Genomic DNA, 16,147 nt, shown 5'->3' with positions numbered 1-16,147 from the left:
GACAATATGCAGACTGCACGACATGAGGGGAAAGAATTGCTCCTTACAGCAGCTTGCCCCAGGGAAATGTTAATTCTAGAGACAGAGGCAGATCAACTGCTTCAGTGCCACTGAGTCTGGAGAGTAGGACGTAAGTTGCCAGGGTGTGACTAATTCAGTTATGGGTGAGTCTGCAGTGAAATGTTGTAGACTCTCATCACTAAGTGATACAAACCACACTTATGTAAAGAGACCTGCTCTGGTTTGGGACAAAAAAAAAGTGCTATGAATTGTTCAGTCATAGTTGACCAGTACAGCGAAACTCTGTGTTGATATCAAAATGATGTATATGAACTCAAAGGGCTTTTGTTAGGGGCCTAAATGAGATTTTAAAAGGTGACCGGCGTTATGATCTGTTTCGGACAATTTTAGTGAACAATTCTAAATTGAAACAAGCTGTTGCATGTAGAAAGATTTGACAGGAATTTATTTGCAGTTTATAGATGATAAAGTTTTGGAACTTAAGACAGAACAAGTGTGCTTCAGTAATTGACAAAAGAGACAATTAGCCTATTCACCTGTAGTGTAAATTTGTATATCCACTGAATTTTCAGCAGGACAGAATAACTAACTCTGCTGTGAAGAAAGCAGAGGAAGGACTTAAACATAGATTTCCTACAGGTTGGAAAACCCTGTGGCAGTTTCTGCCTTGTATTTTGTCTTTTTGTGAACTCTGCACATTTTCTGTCTGAGAAATCCTGAGCACTTCTACACAAGCTCTCAACAGTGGATCTATAACGATGATTGAATTAAATTTTATTGAATTATGTAAGCATTAGCAGAGCCAATCTGTAGCATGTTATGAAACTGTGTTTTATAGAAGGATCCTACTTGTTACCTATCTATCTGAGGAATAAGGAGTGGCACCTGGTATAATGTTACTCAATCTGTCCAGACCCCCCAGGCGTACCCTGGCTTGTCTCAGCTCCAAATCTCATGTCTATCCAGTTGAATACCCACAATGGGGAACTACCTGCAGTGAACCATGCAAGTCTCCCTGTTCAGGTCCTGCAAAATGTTTCCAAACAAGAAGTCAGAACAACAATGTAGTTAGTCTTTACCAAGACAAAGGAAAAAGTGGTATTTTTGTGACTCACGTGATAAGTTCCTTTTTGAGATCTCTTGAATGGAGCTTGGGTTTAGGACTCGGTATGGAGACATCTCCTGGATACTTCTTTTCCTCCATGTTTTCAGGAGAGTTCACTGAATCTTTCTGAAATATTAGATGAGAATGTGACAAAAGGTTTCTCTCTTCAAGTCCTTCCACATGTTCAAGAAATAATTTGTAATGGCAAGAAGAAAATATATTTTAAAACTTAAAAAACAACAAAAAAAGAAATTAAAAAGAAATTATGAAGAGAAATTAAGAAAGCTTAGTATGTCATAGTTTCAGGATCTCATAGGTAGACTTTTAAAAATGTTGTGAAAGCACTTCTAAAGAGAGATGCTGGTTTAAGCTGTACATAGGGAAAACTGTACATAAGCTGTACATAGGGAAAACTGAGTTTTGATTTATGAAAGCTGATAAAGGCCAAAGAAAAGTACATAGAGAAAGTAAAAGTGGTCATTGAATATATAGAGCCAAACAGGACTTTGGCAAGTATGTTCTTCGTTTTTTGTTATGTAAGTACATCATTGACTTTTGTATGCAGTTGGTGTAAGGACCATTGCACTGTGGATTACAAAACTGCAACAATAAATTTTAAAAAAATTACATAAGCATAGGTAAATGTAAAGCTTTTTGGATCCGTATGATGGAATGGCTTGTTATCTTATTGAAAGAGGAGAGTCTTGTTAAAATAAAAAGCAGGAGAACAAAACTGCTTTGTTTTCTTAGTGGCAGGTTGCTAAGGGTATATCTTGATTTCTACTATTTGTAGATCAAAATTATCACTACTGCTATGCTGTTTGGTGAATGGTATGAACCACGAGCATTCACTCCCTTGGGAAGGCATTTGGAAAATTTGGAGTCCTGAAAGGAAATTACATTTTTCTTTTCTGAAACACCTCTTTAATAATTTCAGAATAGCTTAGTTTATACTGTTTTGAAACTTAATGTCTTCAATTTTTTTTTTTAATGAAAGATAAGTATTCCCTTTCTGGAGGGATGCTCTGTGGCTATTTTATCATTCAAGAATTCTCTAAAGTCTGTAGAAAAAAATAATAAACCTCTGTTAATCCCTTCTGGAACTTTATTTGGGTTTTGTGATTCCATTCCAATACTCAGACAGGTATTGCCCAGAGATTATCATCTGTGGGAGCAGAAACAGCCACCTGTGCTTGAAAGGAGAAGGCCCCAGCTCCTGCTAAACTCATGGGGCTGGTGCTAGAGATAGTCTGGGCTTGTGCAGCTGACAGAAGTGCCAGGACAGGGGCAGGGATGTCTGCAGAGCTGTTAACACAGAGCAGAAAGCTGAGTAGAATCTGGACTGAAAATGGAGATTCTGCCTAATGGGACTTGTAAGCTCTGCAGGGGTGCTTCTTCTGATAAAGCTTCCATATGGTCCTCAATTCTGGCAGCTCATCTTTGCCTGTTTGGAGGCTGGATCCTCTATCTGACTTCCTTCTGCTTTCTGATACTGGCTACCTACAGCCTACTGAAACTCACACTGCACATACGTATAGAAATGATGCCATATTATTGCTATATCAATTACTACTGATTTTTGCAACCAGATTTGTGGGGTTAGTTTATTTGAGAATAATCTAATCTGCTACAAATATAGAAAGCAAAAATAGATACATTCAGCTTTTCTAAACACTCTTTCACAATAATTATCAAGTAATTATTTAAAATAAATAGAAAACCCCTCACATATTTCAAGCTCTTAGTGTTTTATTTCTAAAGGAAAACTTCATATAAGAAGCAATAGAGAAAATTAAAGTCTATGAAAGGTCTTGATAAAATGTTAGTACAGAAATAATAAATGGTTGAAAGTCCTCCAAAGATGGAAACTAAAATGCTAAAATACAAAAGTGGAAAAATGGATGTCAGCTTTGTTCAAGATTCAAGAAACATCAAAGACACTTTTCCAAAGTTGAGTTACATTTTTGTTTCAGTGGTATATGATGGCATTTTTACGCCTGCAAGCTGCAGAATGGGGATTTGAATTCCTGGCTACTTCTATCCACAAGTTCTGACCTAACTAACCCATAAATGCAAGCAGGGATCATCACCAGTATAAGTTACTGTAAAATCGAAGACTCTCCAAAGAAACAACAAAATAGTAACCCTCTGTTGCCAGCTGGAAGGGATCAGATGTCAAAAGAACTTCAAAAAAGCACGGGTAAAAAGGTTTCCACTTAATTTAATGGAGGTTGAGGATGGCCGGCTTATCAGTTTCCTGTATCAACCAATGCTGCTGTGTTTCTAAAAATTTAATGCATGTCTTGGCATGATTCTAACTATTTATCAAAACTGGGGCACACATCAGCCTCTTCTACTACTTAAAGGGAGAAGTGAGAGAAGCCTGGAGCAGAGGGTGGTGGAAAGACCCCTCTGGTACTCCACTGCAATCCTGAGCTTGTGATGTACCTCAGGATGCGTTTGCAGTACACCAGAGTAGTTGTAACTGTTTGTGCTGCAGGATATATTCATACTTTCATACACATAACTTGTGTTCTTTATGTCAAACAAAAGATATCTCTTGATCTTTTGCTAGTGATGGGCTAGAAACTTGTGTGTGTGTGTTATTCATCATGTCACTGCCTGATATCTGCTGCACAGAGGAGACTGATGGAGAATAATATATAAAGGCTTGACAAAATGCTACATTATTGCAGTTCACGGCTTCATTTAAAGATTTTTCACTGAATCATTTAACAAAAATAAGATTTCATGATGAAGACTGACAAGACTACTAAAGCCACCAGTATAACTAATACTAGAGTTCAGAATTTCAGTATTTTCATTTTCTATCTTTAAATATTTTTTTTCAAATCTTAATTGTGAATTTTCTGAATTGAGTTACTAAGATTTGTCAGTTTTTAAAATCAATATCTATACACACACATACATACAGAAACATCAACAATTTTATAGTAACTGGTGTTTTGAAAAATAAAAAAATCTAATAAGGAACAAAGTGTGAATACAGCTTTTTTCCTAGCTAACAACTTTTAGTATATTTCCCAGGAAATATACTAAATACTAAATATACTAAATATGCGTGAGGGATATAAATATTTAAACAGGTGACTTATTCAGCATAGTCTTAGCAAGTTGAGGAACACTTGATATTACGCAATCAGCATGAAATCTTCAAATGTGTAATAGGACAGCACAAAGGAAATGGAGGCAAATATGTACTGAAATTCTGCCTTTCTAGGACCTTATGCCACTGCATGTGGCCCAAAAGGGGTTGTGTCTGTCTGAAACACAGAAGGTCAGAAATGAAGACCAAATGCTTCTTGATCCTCTACAATTCAGACTGAGAGTAGAGCATCGTGTCTTGGCTTGTGTGCTTCTCCAGACACTTGGCTTTAGAGGGAGAGAGAATCTTTTGGGAAAACACCTTTAGCACTTCCCACTTTCGGATGTGTTAGGTGATGATTGTCACAGTTAGTCAAGTCCACCTGCATGCATAATTTTTCCTTTCCCATTTGATTGGATTTATAGTTAAATGCTTTTAAAAATCTAAAGAATTCTAGACTAAAGAAAAATCAAGACCAACCCAATTAGTCCAAACACCGCTATTTCCTGCAAAGAGCATGTGTGTATTCATGCATGCACACTACAGAAAGCAAGCAAGCAATGACACTCCATTAATGTACAGATGGAAGTTTATATTGATTTCAGCAAAGACCAGAACATAATGGTAACATGAATAACAGATAATAGCATCTGGCACTTTTAACATTTTTAAGCCCTGAAATCTTTGGAGAACTGACAGTTGAACTAACTGACAGCTCTAGTTATTTCTCAGTGCTTTCCTTTTGGAGAGATTTTGAGCTTTTTCCAAATTCAGAAATTTTTTTAAGGGGGCATCTGGACAGGCTATTTTGCTGAGAAAGAGAGAGACAATATTTTCTGGAAATTACCACCAAAATTAAACAACTGTTGTGCATATGAACCAGATAACAATGAATTAGAAATAATCAGTCATTTTTCTTTGCATGAAGATAACTGCCAGTCTTTGATTTTGAAAAAAAAGCCTCTGGCTCTGACATCACTGGACATATCAAGGCTCCATGAGATAGCAAAAGCTCACAGCAGAGATCTGTGGCCAGATCCTCAGTTAGGGACAAATCACACAGTGTCAAATCACCAAGTGCAGAGGGCACCAGTGCCTGCGTGCATCAGGCCATTATGTCCCATTGTGTAGTTTAGTTCTCTCTAGTTCCCTGTGCTGGTAAGGGGAAGGGAAACACAGCCAGGTCACAGCCTTTCAAAAGTCAAGTATGGATGGGAGGATGTGGAAGTGCTCCTGCCTAGGCTCTTCCAGTGAGCTGTGGTGATAGCAGGGAGGAGGAGTGGCACCACAGGCCCCCTGCCAAGCTGTGACACCTCTTGATCTCCTGCAGCAAGGCAGTTCTCTCAAAGGCGGATATACCTGCTGTTATGCAGCATGAATGGGGAAGAACCTGAGCCTTCAGCCTCCTCCCTCATGTCAAAGCCACTCCAAAACCCTGACACAGAGATTGTGCTTTCATTGGTGAGGTAAAAAACATAATTAGCGCCAAAGAGATTGCAAAAGCTCTTCAAGACAACCCAGGCTCCAAGAAATGCAACTTTTTCAGCAGTCACATTGTAACAGATTACCCAGTGTTGACTGATTTTTTTTTCATACAACTGATTAATTGCAGGTTGGTTTGGTTTGGAATCGAAGTGTGAATCCCCTAACGTAAGGCCTAAATATATTTACGCCATGTCTTCTTGATAGTTTAACAAAAGGTAATAAATATAATGTTCAAATGCTATGATTTTATATATAAAACCAAACAGAGAAAAAGTATTTGATCTGTATAAAACCTCCTGGCGGGGGGACATCTTTTAGTCTATTTCAGAAAGCTATAGCTTAGACTTTTCTATGTTAATTACCAAGATTTTATCTAATTAGCTTTTTCAAGATCTGATCGTCCCTTCCTGATTTAAGAAAAATGCAAGCAGTCCATATGCTGACAGTCAAGCTCAAGAGAAATGAATAAAACTAAACTTGACAGCAAAATAGAGGAATATCAGAGCATCACAGAATCAAGTAGGTTGGAAAAGACCTCTGAGATTATCAAGTCCAGCCTGTGACTGAACACCACCTTGTCAACTAGACAATGGCACTGAATGCCACATCCAGTCTTAAACACCTCCAGGGACAGTGACTCCACCACCTCTGCGGGGAGCCCATTCCAATGCCCAATCAGTCTTTCTGTGAAGAACTTCTTCCTAGTGTCCAAAGAAAGACCATTGTAGACTATGCTACTTTGTTGTCAACACAGGGTAAACACACATGAAAGAGCAAAACAGAAACAAAATCAAAACCAAGACAGTCATCAAGTTGGAAGTGGAACTCTAGAAGACTAGTCAAAGAAGTTGCAAGTTGGAGATCTAAGACTCACTGGCAGAGATTTCTTGAAGTATATTAAATGTCAAATAAAAAGCTTTCCACTGAAAGAATATTGCAGGAAAGGTTCTAAGCACATGTTTAAATGCTTAGTGAGTTATCTAGAATTATAAAGAGTTGGTGTGGAAAAAATTGCTTTTTGTTTCAACATGAAAGAACTGCCTTGGTTTGATTTTGTTTGTTGGCGTTATTTCTGTTTTGTTTTGTTTTGTTTTGTTTTACCAAGTGGTCCTTAGTCCATTTGGGTGTATGTGCTACAGGACTGAGCCATTAGAAACAAAATTTAAAAAGCAGTCTCTTATGATGGGATACCTTTGATTCTTTTATCTTAGAGACTTATAGACATTAAGAAGTAGGCTCTAAGAGTAAGATTTTTCAAAGTGAATAATGGTTTTTTATGCCACCTCCAAGAGACCATTAAAACCATCTCAATGTTCACATGCCTTTACCTGTGGAAACTGATTTCCTTTAAACTGTACTAGATGGTCCCAAAGACTATCATATGGTCTCTCATCCAGGGAAAAAAGTCACTCAGAAACTGAAAAAAATACCTCTTTTTCTTCTTTCCTGTCATGGGTCTTGCTGTAGTTGATTGGTGTATCCCAGCCTTCCTGCTCACAAAGAGCCTGGTAGAAAGCTGCATTTACCAGGATGCTGCTTGCTTTGAAAGGAGAAGAGGAAGGAGTGGGAAGTGCTGTGCTGGAAGAAGTGATAGGCATAACTTTCTCTTGGCTTCGATTCTTTTTCATGCTCAAATCCAGAGTGCCATTTTCATCCACTTCTATCTCAGCTCCCTGACATGCAACAGGAAATAGAGGCATGTTTAGATATGGACATGGTAAGGCGGTAAAATAGCCATGTGGTGCTTTTAAAGGATAAATATAAATACATGCTTTTATTTAAATTTGTCTGAATCTAAACCCAGCTTTTCGATTTATGTCAGTTAATGTTCAACTCTTAGGCAGACTTAAGGGTAGCTTCAGTAATGGTATCTTGCATCTCAGCTTAAACATAGTAAGTAGAATTTAAATAAGATGACCTAAACCATGACCTATACACCCTAAATCTAGTTTTATTTAAAAAAAGTTTAGCTTTAAATCTTCTTGATCTTTTCACTCTTACAGAGAACTATGACCCCAATTCACAGTTAAAAGCATTAATGCATTGTTTAGGTCATCAACAGCATTACTATTACATATCCTCCCTCCGCCCCACACCCTGGAAACATTACAGCATCTGCATCATGGGGGGAGAAGGAGGGGGAAAGAAATATGCCTAAAAGTAGCACAGTAGGAGAAATTTTCAGTAGTGTTTGGTACATCACTTGAAATAACATATTGCCTTAATCACAATTTGTGTAGGCCAGTAAGGCACAGGTCTGCACTGAGACCACTAGACTGGGAGGTACAGGAGGATCTTGAGGAAGTTCTCCCTAATGGAGACCTTATGCATTAGCTAACAAAGCCTTTGCTACCTGGAAGGTACAGCAAAGAACAGCCTCTAATTGCATAAATGTGTGCAGTCCATGGAGAGACACAACTTTTCTTTCCAGTCTGGGAGAAGCTCACATATTAGCTCTCAGAGCAGCTCCTGCTCACAACGAGGGGCAAGTGCTGCTCTTCTGTACAAAAACAACGGAAGGAAACTCACTCTTCTGCCTTATCTTGTCTGACCACAGAAAAAGAGGACAAACTCCTTTTCTTGAAATGAATGATAAAAAGTTAATGAAAGTGCAACTTATTATTGGAAGCAACAAAAATTTCTTCTCATGCTCAATATGCTAAGCTCTATATTGACATACTTTGTATATAGGGATGAATATAGGACTAGTCCTTGCTATTGCCAACAATTAGTGAAGTCAGGAAGGGGAAGAGATGAAAGTTGACTTCTGCAGTCCGATTCAGTGGGTTGCCCTGAATAAGGTGGAAAGCACTCAAAGAGATAAATAGCAATGTCATAGATCTACACATAAAATGCTGAAATTAACACTGCTCTTTGTCTTCCTGCTATTGTCATCACTACTGTTCTTTATTTGAATCATCACAAAGGTTGGATAACATTTGGGAATTTGGAGGTAGATATGTTAAGTGTTGTAAAACTGTAGAGGATAGTCGTATAAACCAAGATTTCCTACCTTGACAAATATAAAAGTAAATGAATCAGATGTTATGTTGTAAACAGAAGGAGAAAGGTATGGCCAGTTAGACTCCTTCTTTAGAAAGACACTCACAGAAGGAGTCTTTTTCTCTTTCTTCCCATTATATATTGCTGGGGCTTGATGATTAATCAACAATTTAGTAGCTAAAAATAGGGCAGTGAAAGTTATCCTTGCTTGAGGACCTTAGAAACAGTTGTAGTGAACCAGGAAATTCTCCACCTATGCTGAAATTGTGACATGGTAACTGTAGCTGGACTGAGAGTACAAGCTTCCTTCATGCACCCTTGTCTTCTACCACTACCAGTGATGAGTCATTTAAAAGTAAAATGTGATTGAATATATCTTTTTAATCAGAAGGAAAATGTTGGTAAAAAGATGACAATTTAGGGCCCAGTGAGCTCTTCTCATTCAGACAACCTGACTCCATTTTGTGTCCATGAGCCTAACACAGATGATGCCCACCTAGATTGAAGCACTACCAAGCCATCTGCTTGCCCCCGGTTCAGAAACTCAGGCACCTCTTATGTTTGCTTCTCCTACATAGCAAAGTTCCCATTTTCAATCATACAGCTTAAAGAGAGAGATGTTTTGTTATATTTATGGCAAGTAAATACACTTCTAATATGTTCATACTAAGACGCTTTGGTTATATCTTCCTGCCCCTTTTTAGTAAATAGTTTAATCTCCTGTGATAGTTTTAAGCCCTGAATTTGACAGTGCAGCTTATCCTGGATAATAACTTAGTAACCACAACATCTTATGCCATCTGTATAATATCAAATACATTTTTATACCAGCATTAATAAACCTTAGTGACAAAAATCCAAGATATTAACCGTATCAGTGCCAAGCGCACACTCCAGGATCTGACAATATAGCTCTGCCATGATCACCCCAGTGTTTTTTGGCTTCATAGTTGATATGTAACTATAGCAATGAAACAGAGCTACAGTAATCAAGTTTAATGACCAATGTAAAGTGAAATGCTAAATATTGTAGTTGCTGACATTTTTCATAATAAAAAAAACTTGGGTTAAGTCTGCACAACCAACATTCACATAAAATTCCAGACCTCTGTGACAGATGGCTTAGGAAAGGAAGCCATGTGACTGGGCTGTGGTAGTTTTATAGTGCAAAACCCATAAATAGTGCAGATTCTCTGTCACTGACAAAATATCAACTACTCAGAAGACAACAGCAAAAACAAAAGGGACAAAAACCAATTAAGGTCCTCTCCTCAATGTAACTTGTCATAGAATAATATCAGAAAATCATTGTCCCTGAGAAACAGATACCATTAGCCTCCTCAAGGAGCTCTGGCTGATAAGCAGAACATTTACTGACATGGATATTTAAAGCTTTCTCAACACTTTTCTGAAATTCATGTAGAAGTTGGGTTGTCCAACACGTACCTAATTCTGCTCAGGGAAAGCTGGGTTGTGTGTTTGTGAAGTAGCATGCAGATGGGTTTTAAGTGAGCTCACAGATGCACACAACAATAAAATAAAGTCATGGGAAAAATATCCCCCTTTGCCCATTGCAGGATGGATCACACGTTTACAGCATGGATTTTTATTCAGAATGGTATAAAAGAGCTATTGCTTTGCTGCCTTCATAGCAAACTCCAAATGGCAGAGCAAAAAGGGAGAAGTCGGAGTTACTGCTCTACTTTGCATTCTTACTCTCATTCCACCCCCCTCTCAATATGTCTCCTTTGCTTGTTTTACCACATTTGTTTTTGCATTAATTTTAAAATGGAACTACAAAGATAAAAATGGCAAATGGCAAAAAATGCTAGAGCAGTGCTATGACACGCTGACAGAAAATGGTGCTTACTATGCTTAGATCAGGCTTGTAAAGGCTGTTCTCAGTGGAGGCAAGATCTGATTACTGTTGACTCTAGTGCATGTGTGAACAGGCCTATATTAATCCATTTATCATGACATATTTAAAATATAGCTACCAAAACAATGTAAACTGTTCTGAGACTTTCTTAAAAATGTAAGCAAAATAAAGATGCATATGTATCTTATTATTTCCTTACTCATATTAATTTGCAGCTGTGTAAATCTTTGGACCATAATTTTGTTCTTATTTACACTTACACTCATGTAAAGCAGGAAAATATCCACTGAAGCAATGAAGCAAAATCAATGACTGTGAGAGGATACACATGTTAATTAAATTTAGCTTACTTCTTATCTACTACCACATCACTGACAGTGTAATCACTCCCACACGTTTTACAAGCAGCTGGTAAAAGGACTCCAGAATAAAAAAAAAAAAAGAAAAATGATCAGAGCACATTTTCTTCATTCCAGAATCTATTCAGTGAAAAAATAAGGTAAAAATAGCACTTTACTATTAAAAATGAAAAATAATACAAATATGTAAACAAAAAGTGGTCTCTATCCTCTCCAAGTGTTTTGTACTTTAAAGTCAATTTTTCTCAGCCTCCTTTACTTTATGAAATAAGTACTGCAGAATATTTTCCAGTACTTCATTAAGTCTTGTACTACAACAGCTAGGACAATAAAGGCTTGTGGTTTTTTATGGTAAACTTCTCATGAATTTTTCCATACGCTTTTGGTCCATCTGATCACTCACAACATTTAATACTCTCCAGTGTGTCTCCAGTGATGATTACAAGTTAAGCTTTATCTCATAGCTGGATCAGAAAGAGTAAATTATTGTGTCTGAATGGATCTTATTTCAACCCTGTGACATTAGGGAGATTGAATCATGACATAATAAGGGGTTTTAAGTATTCTTTGGCTGGCATCAGCCATACAATTTAATACTAAGTATGTCCAAAGAAACAACATGATCAATGATTTTGCATTCCATATAGCAGTTCAGTCTGGTTTAGAAAGCTCAATAAAGCTCTTAAGTTCCAGTATTAGGAGTTACTTTGAGACTTATATCTTGCCACATGTAAGAATACTCTTCTTAATGCAAGTCTGTCCAAAAGAGTACAATCTTTTCAATTCCCAGCCAACAAAATCATGTGTACTTGGTCCTCAATTCTTTACACTTAAATTTAAGCAATTAAGTCCTTATGCAGAAAATTAAAATACTAATTTGGGTCAAAATGAGAAAACTTGTAACAGCCCAGCAACATCTGAGACAAAAATGGAGTCACAATTTCAGCCCAGAGTAGTTCACAAATTAAAAAAAGCTTGCCAAGAAAGTACCCAGAGAGCAATACGCACAGCAGTATAACAGAATAGTACCTTGGATGATTTTTCATCTTGCATTGAGGCCTTAAGGTATTTGGAGTAAAGTACTGCCTGACGAATGTGCTGAGTCCTACCTACATTTTTTAAAATAATTCATGTAATTATCACCATCATCAATATCCAAAGATGGAGACATGACATAATTTTGCTCAAAAACAGAATTTGAATTTCAAACATTTTTAGCAAGTGTAATTTTTTTTTGTTTTATTTCAAGGCATAGTGTTCATATGCCATTTTGTCTAAACAGGTGGGAAAACCACCAAAACAGTCAACAAAATATTTGGCAAGCACTATTGGTGAGGATACGGATAAGCTGCATTGCTTGCAGCTACTTCTGTGAGACGTGTGTGGTGAGGGCTGTAAACAGGGGAGATCCCTGCAAGTTATGATGATGTAGATTCTTGCACAGTGCTAGAAGCTGCAGGCTAAGCTTTCTAGGGAACCCCTTCTGTTGACTTCAATGGGACCTGAATGAAGCTACATAAACTGCAAAGCAAATGCAACCAGGAGACTGGCTTGGGGTACTAACTGCATCAGAATTTGCTGATTGGGATTATATTCAGGGGAGAAGTTTGCTGCAGCCCCAGGTGAAGGCTGAATGGCTCAGACAGTGTGACATTAATGTGGTATTAATTATTTTTTAAAAAGATACCATCAAGGTATCTGATGATCATAATATTTTGTATTCAACTGACAGATAATTTATAAAGAAGTCTTAGGATCCATTTTACTGCTCATTTCAGAATAAATATTCTTTATATTGATTCATTTTTAAATGCATATTTTTAAGTTGGGATATTTGGCAGATCACCTTGTACATTAGGCCTCTTTGGAAGTTTTGCTTACCAATGGTACTGTTAATATATAATCTGACTTCTCTATCCTTACTAGCCTTTGCTCTCTCCTTTGCAGTCTTAGACTCCCTTTTGAAGTGATATGTAGAGAATTAGAGAGAGATACATATTTGAAAATCCATTAAATTATTGAAATTTGGAACTGTGTTGTAAAAAACATACTTTTTCATCTAAGTGTTAGCTATATACACAGGACAGTGGTAAACATTCAGGGTAAACCATCCAGCTCTTTCTAAGAGAGGGACAACACTCTGGAGGTCAAGAAATAAAATGTAGGAGACAGAAAGAAAAAAATACTTTGGGAACACTTTGACCTAAAGTGTTTTGGTGTTTTCCCCACTTGTTTAAGCAAGGCAACATATGCATGCCTTGAGCAAATAGAAGAAAATGCCACTTGCTTGAAATGTTTGAAGTTTAAGTTCCAGATTTAGAACATAGAAGCATAATATTTTTACATCTCTGACAATTGTGCAATTTGCAAAGGATTTCCAGCAAGCCTAGGAAGTCCTCTGCAGTCTTACATGTCCTTGGTGTACCACCACTCAGGCTCCCATCTGCAAAGTATTATGGCTTGGATTGCTAGGAGGCTGCCTGATGCTCAAAGAAGAGCAAACACTTTTACAACTCAGGAGCTTTGATCTGCTAAAATATGGACCATACTAATCAGGTTTTTTTAGACAAAGGAACAAAAGAATGTGGCATGGGGCAGGGCTGAAATGTCTGATACTGTGGCAGCCACTCTATAAAGGTATTTTCAAACCTGGTGAATGTGTGTGCTGTGAAGTAGAAGAAAATAATGAAGTCTGTAGTAACATGTTGCATTATTTGAGTTCAAGCACAAATAAAGTCGCAAGACTTTATTTTTTATAATCTAAAAATTTGTAAGATATTCTAACAATTAAACATTTACATTTGTGGCCACTACCAGCCACAAAACAATTCAGAAACATTGATAAAAAGTTAGTAGTCTCTTTAAAAGTAGCCTTATTTTATTGTTCAAATTTTAAAATTAAAAAGTGTCTTCATTGAAGAGAGTCTGGTAATCTAATTCCACATTTTTTGTTTGCATCTTGTATGATCAAAATAATAAATATCAAAACACACATAAAAATAGGTTTTGTGTGGTTTTGGACACCAAATCTGTTTGGGGCTTACTTGTCTGTGTTTTGGCCAGAAGCTAATTCTGATTCTTCTGTCAGATGTTTTGTAGCAGTATGCCCTCCAGAAAGTCTGGCAAAAGTGGAGGCAGGCAGATAGCAAGGTATGCAGGTGATTTTCTTTTAGGCTGAATTCCTGGCTGTGAAAGAGGAGTAAGCTATGTGCCCCAAGTGCCCCTCCATATCCTTACTATTATGTTTACTTCCATTCAATCCTTCCCCATGATTTGGCAACTGTGAAGCAGGTGCATAGGAAAAAAGTCTTTGGGTTATGCCTGGTCCCTTTACTGCTCATCTCTGGCAACAAAGGTCTATTGCTGAGGTCAGCCAAAGGCTGCTGCAGCAATTTAATCCAACCATTGGCATCAGTTTCCATTTCCCTACTATAAGAAGTCTCTATTGAAGACTGGTGCAAGGAGTGTTTTACAGCAGATATCAGGGATAGATCTGTCATTGGGAAATGTTCTGAGGGCAGACTTTGGGGCAGATAATGCCTGAGCTACAGGGAATGCATGTGGACACACTCTAAAGAGTCTACCCTGTGGCATCTCACAAGGTCCAAAACTTCACAAGTAGAAATCAAAACCAGCAAAATAGGGAATACCACTCTGCAAAGGCACAAGACTCAGAATACCTAACAAGGTGTTATATTGATGGTAAAATTAATTGTTCCACTCAAAAAAAACCAGCTAATCTCTTAGAGAAGGTGAATGAACACAACCAAATTGTAGATTAACAGCTGTGGAAGCAACCTCTAGCTAGACTGAGCCTGGTGCTAAAATAGATAAGGTAGAATGACACTGACTTGTAGAGAAACAGGTCAACTCTCTTTTGGAGCACACATCACAACTCAAGAGTCCCACAGCAAAAGCACACCTCCTATGCTGTATTTTGAAAAATATACCTCTTTTCACTCCCAAATGATTTCTCCTCAAGTTCTTGTAATGACACTCTCTCATCTATGTAGAGCTTTCAGAAGTTTCTTTGCAGTGAAACATGTGGGACTTTAATACAAATAATAAACAAAAGTGCTTCCACACCACTGTGATCAGAAGAAAACTTACCTATTATCAGCATTATAATACTATGTAATGGCACAGAAAATAAGGCTCATAGCTCACACAGTACCATTTGTAAATTATAAAGATCTGTGAGGAAATGCAGAGCAGAAACCAAAACACAAAAGCCATACAAACATCTACAAAATCAGGCAGTTTTCCATTATGACAGACTTGCCCAAATTATCTATTTCCAAGCGCAGTGGGCCTGATTCTCCACTCCTGCCAGCAGAAAGGGGAATTTTACCAAAGTCAGTTGTTAATTCCCCCTCTCTGCCTTGCCAAACTGTTAGGAGCTCCAAACACAGCAGACTCCATAGGTGTAGTTCTGTTCCATTGCTATCAAAATATCACCTTGATTAATCATATGATTTTTTTTTCAAATCAGTCTCCAAAATGATCACTAGTGTCAGGTTTCAGAGGAGAAAAATTCCATCTTAAAACAGATCTAACTCATTATCTGCCACAGATTGTTGCTGGATTTCAAATAACCTTTTTCTTTTTTCTTCCCAGAAAACTCCCCCTTTGTAATTAGGGCTCAATTATGAAAAGAATTAACAACACAATTCCTGCTATTTATTTAGTTTTATCAGAACTGGTCACTGCATTACTGATTTTTTCTCTGTCTCTCTTCAAAAGAGCATGCAAACAGAAGCCTCTTTTGGGGGGATTTAATGCAGTCACTAACATGAAAGACAGTTTATTCACACAGTTCAGTAGCTAGCACACCCTCCAGGTTCTTGGACTACCCTACCTTGGCAGACAGACTCTGTGGTTTGTTGGAGAGGATCTCTGCTGCTTCCCTGCAGCGGGTGGAAAGGTTCAGGATAGCAGCAGCTGCTGCTATGTGGGTGTCTTCACTACATTGACCGTAGCTATAAGAGTTGGCATGGCAAGGGCTCTGTGTGTGGGCGCTAGCACTAGGCAGTCGATTAGAAAATTTCACTGGATTTGAAAAATGCTTTGCTGTTGAAGAGAGATTTGATTAGCAATTGCATATATGAAATCTTTCCCATTAAATAGTTTTGTTTCTCAAACTACTATTTCATACATAAAAATATTCGAAGATTACATTTAAAACAATC

General features: G+C 37.6%; 1 protein-coding gene across 5 annotated transcripts in view; it reads right to left on the bottom strand.

Annotated features, from left to right (window-relative positions):
* ST18 (ST18 C2H2C-type zinc finger transcription factor) overlaps window positions 1-16,147 on the bottom strand; it is a 100,381-nt gene that overhangs the window by 19,228 nt on the left and 65,006 nt on the right. For all 5 annotated transcript variants that reach the window (XM_071554549.1, XM_071554546.1, XM_071554550.1 and 2 more), the window contains 3 exons: window positions 15,817-16,028; window positions 7,148-7,390; window positions 1,137-1,252 (listed from right to left, as the gene is read on the bottom strand). In XM_071554549.1, coding sequence (XP_071410650.1) covers window positions 1,137-1,252; window positions 7,148-7,390; window positions 15,817-16,028 — 571 coding nt within the window. The remainder of the gene's footprint in view (window positions 1-1,136; window positions 1,253-7,147; window positions 7,391-15,816; window positions 16,029-16,147) is intronic.

This window comes from Pithys albifrons, chromosome 4 (genome assembly GCF_047495875.1).
Source record: "Pithys albifrons albifrons isolate INPA30051 chromosome 4, PitAlb_v1, whole genome shotgun sequence".
NCBI lineage: Eukaryota > Metazoa > Chordata > Aves > Passeriformes > Thamnophilidae > Pithys > Pithys albifrons.
This window is presented reverse-complemented; position numbering and strand designations above follow the sequence as displayed.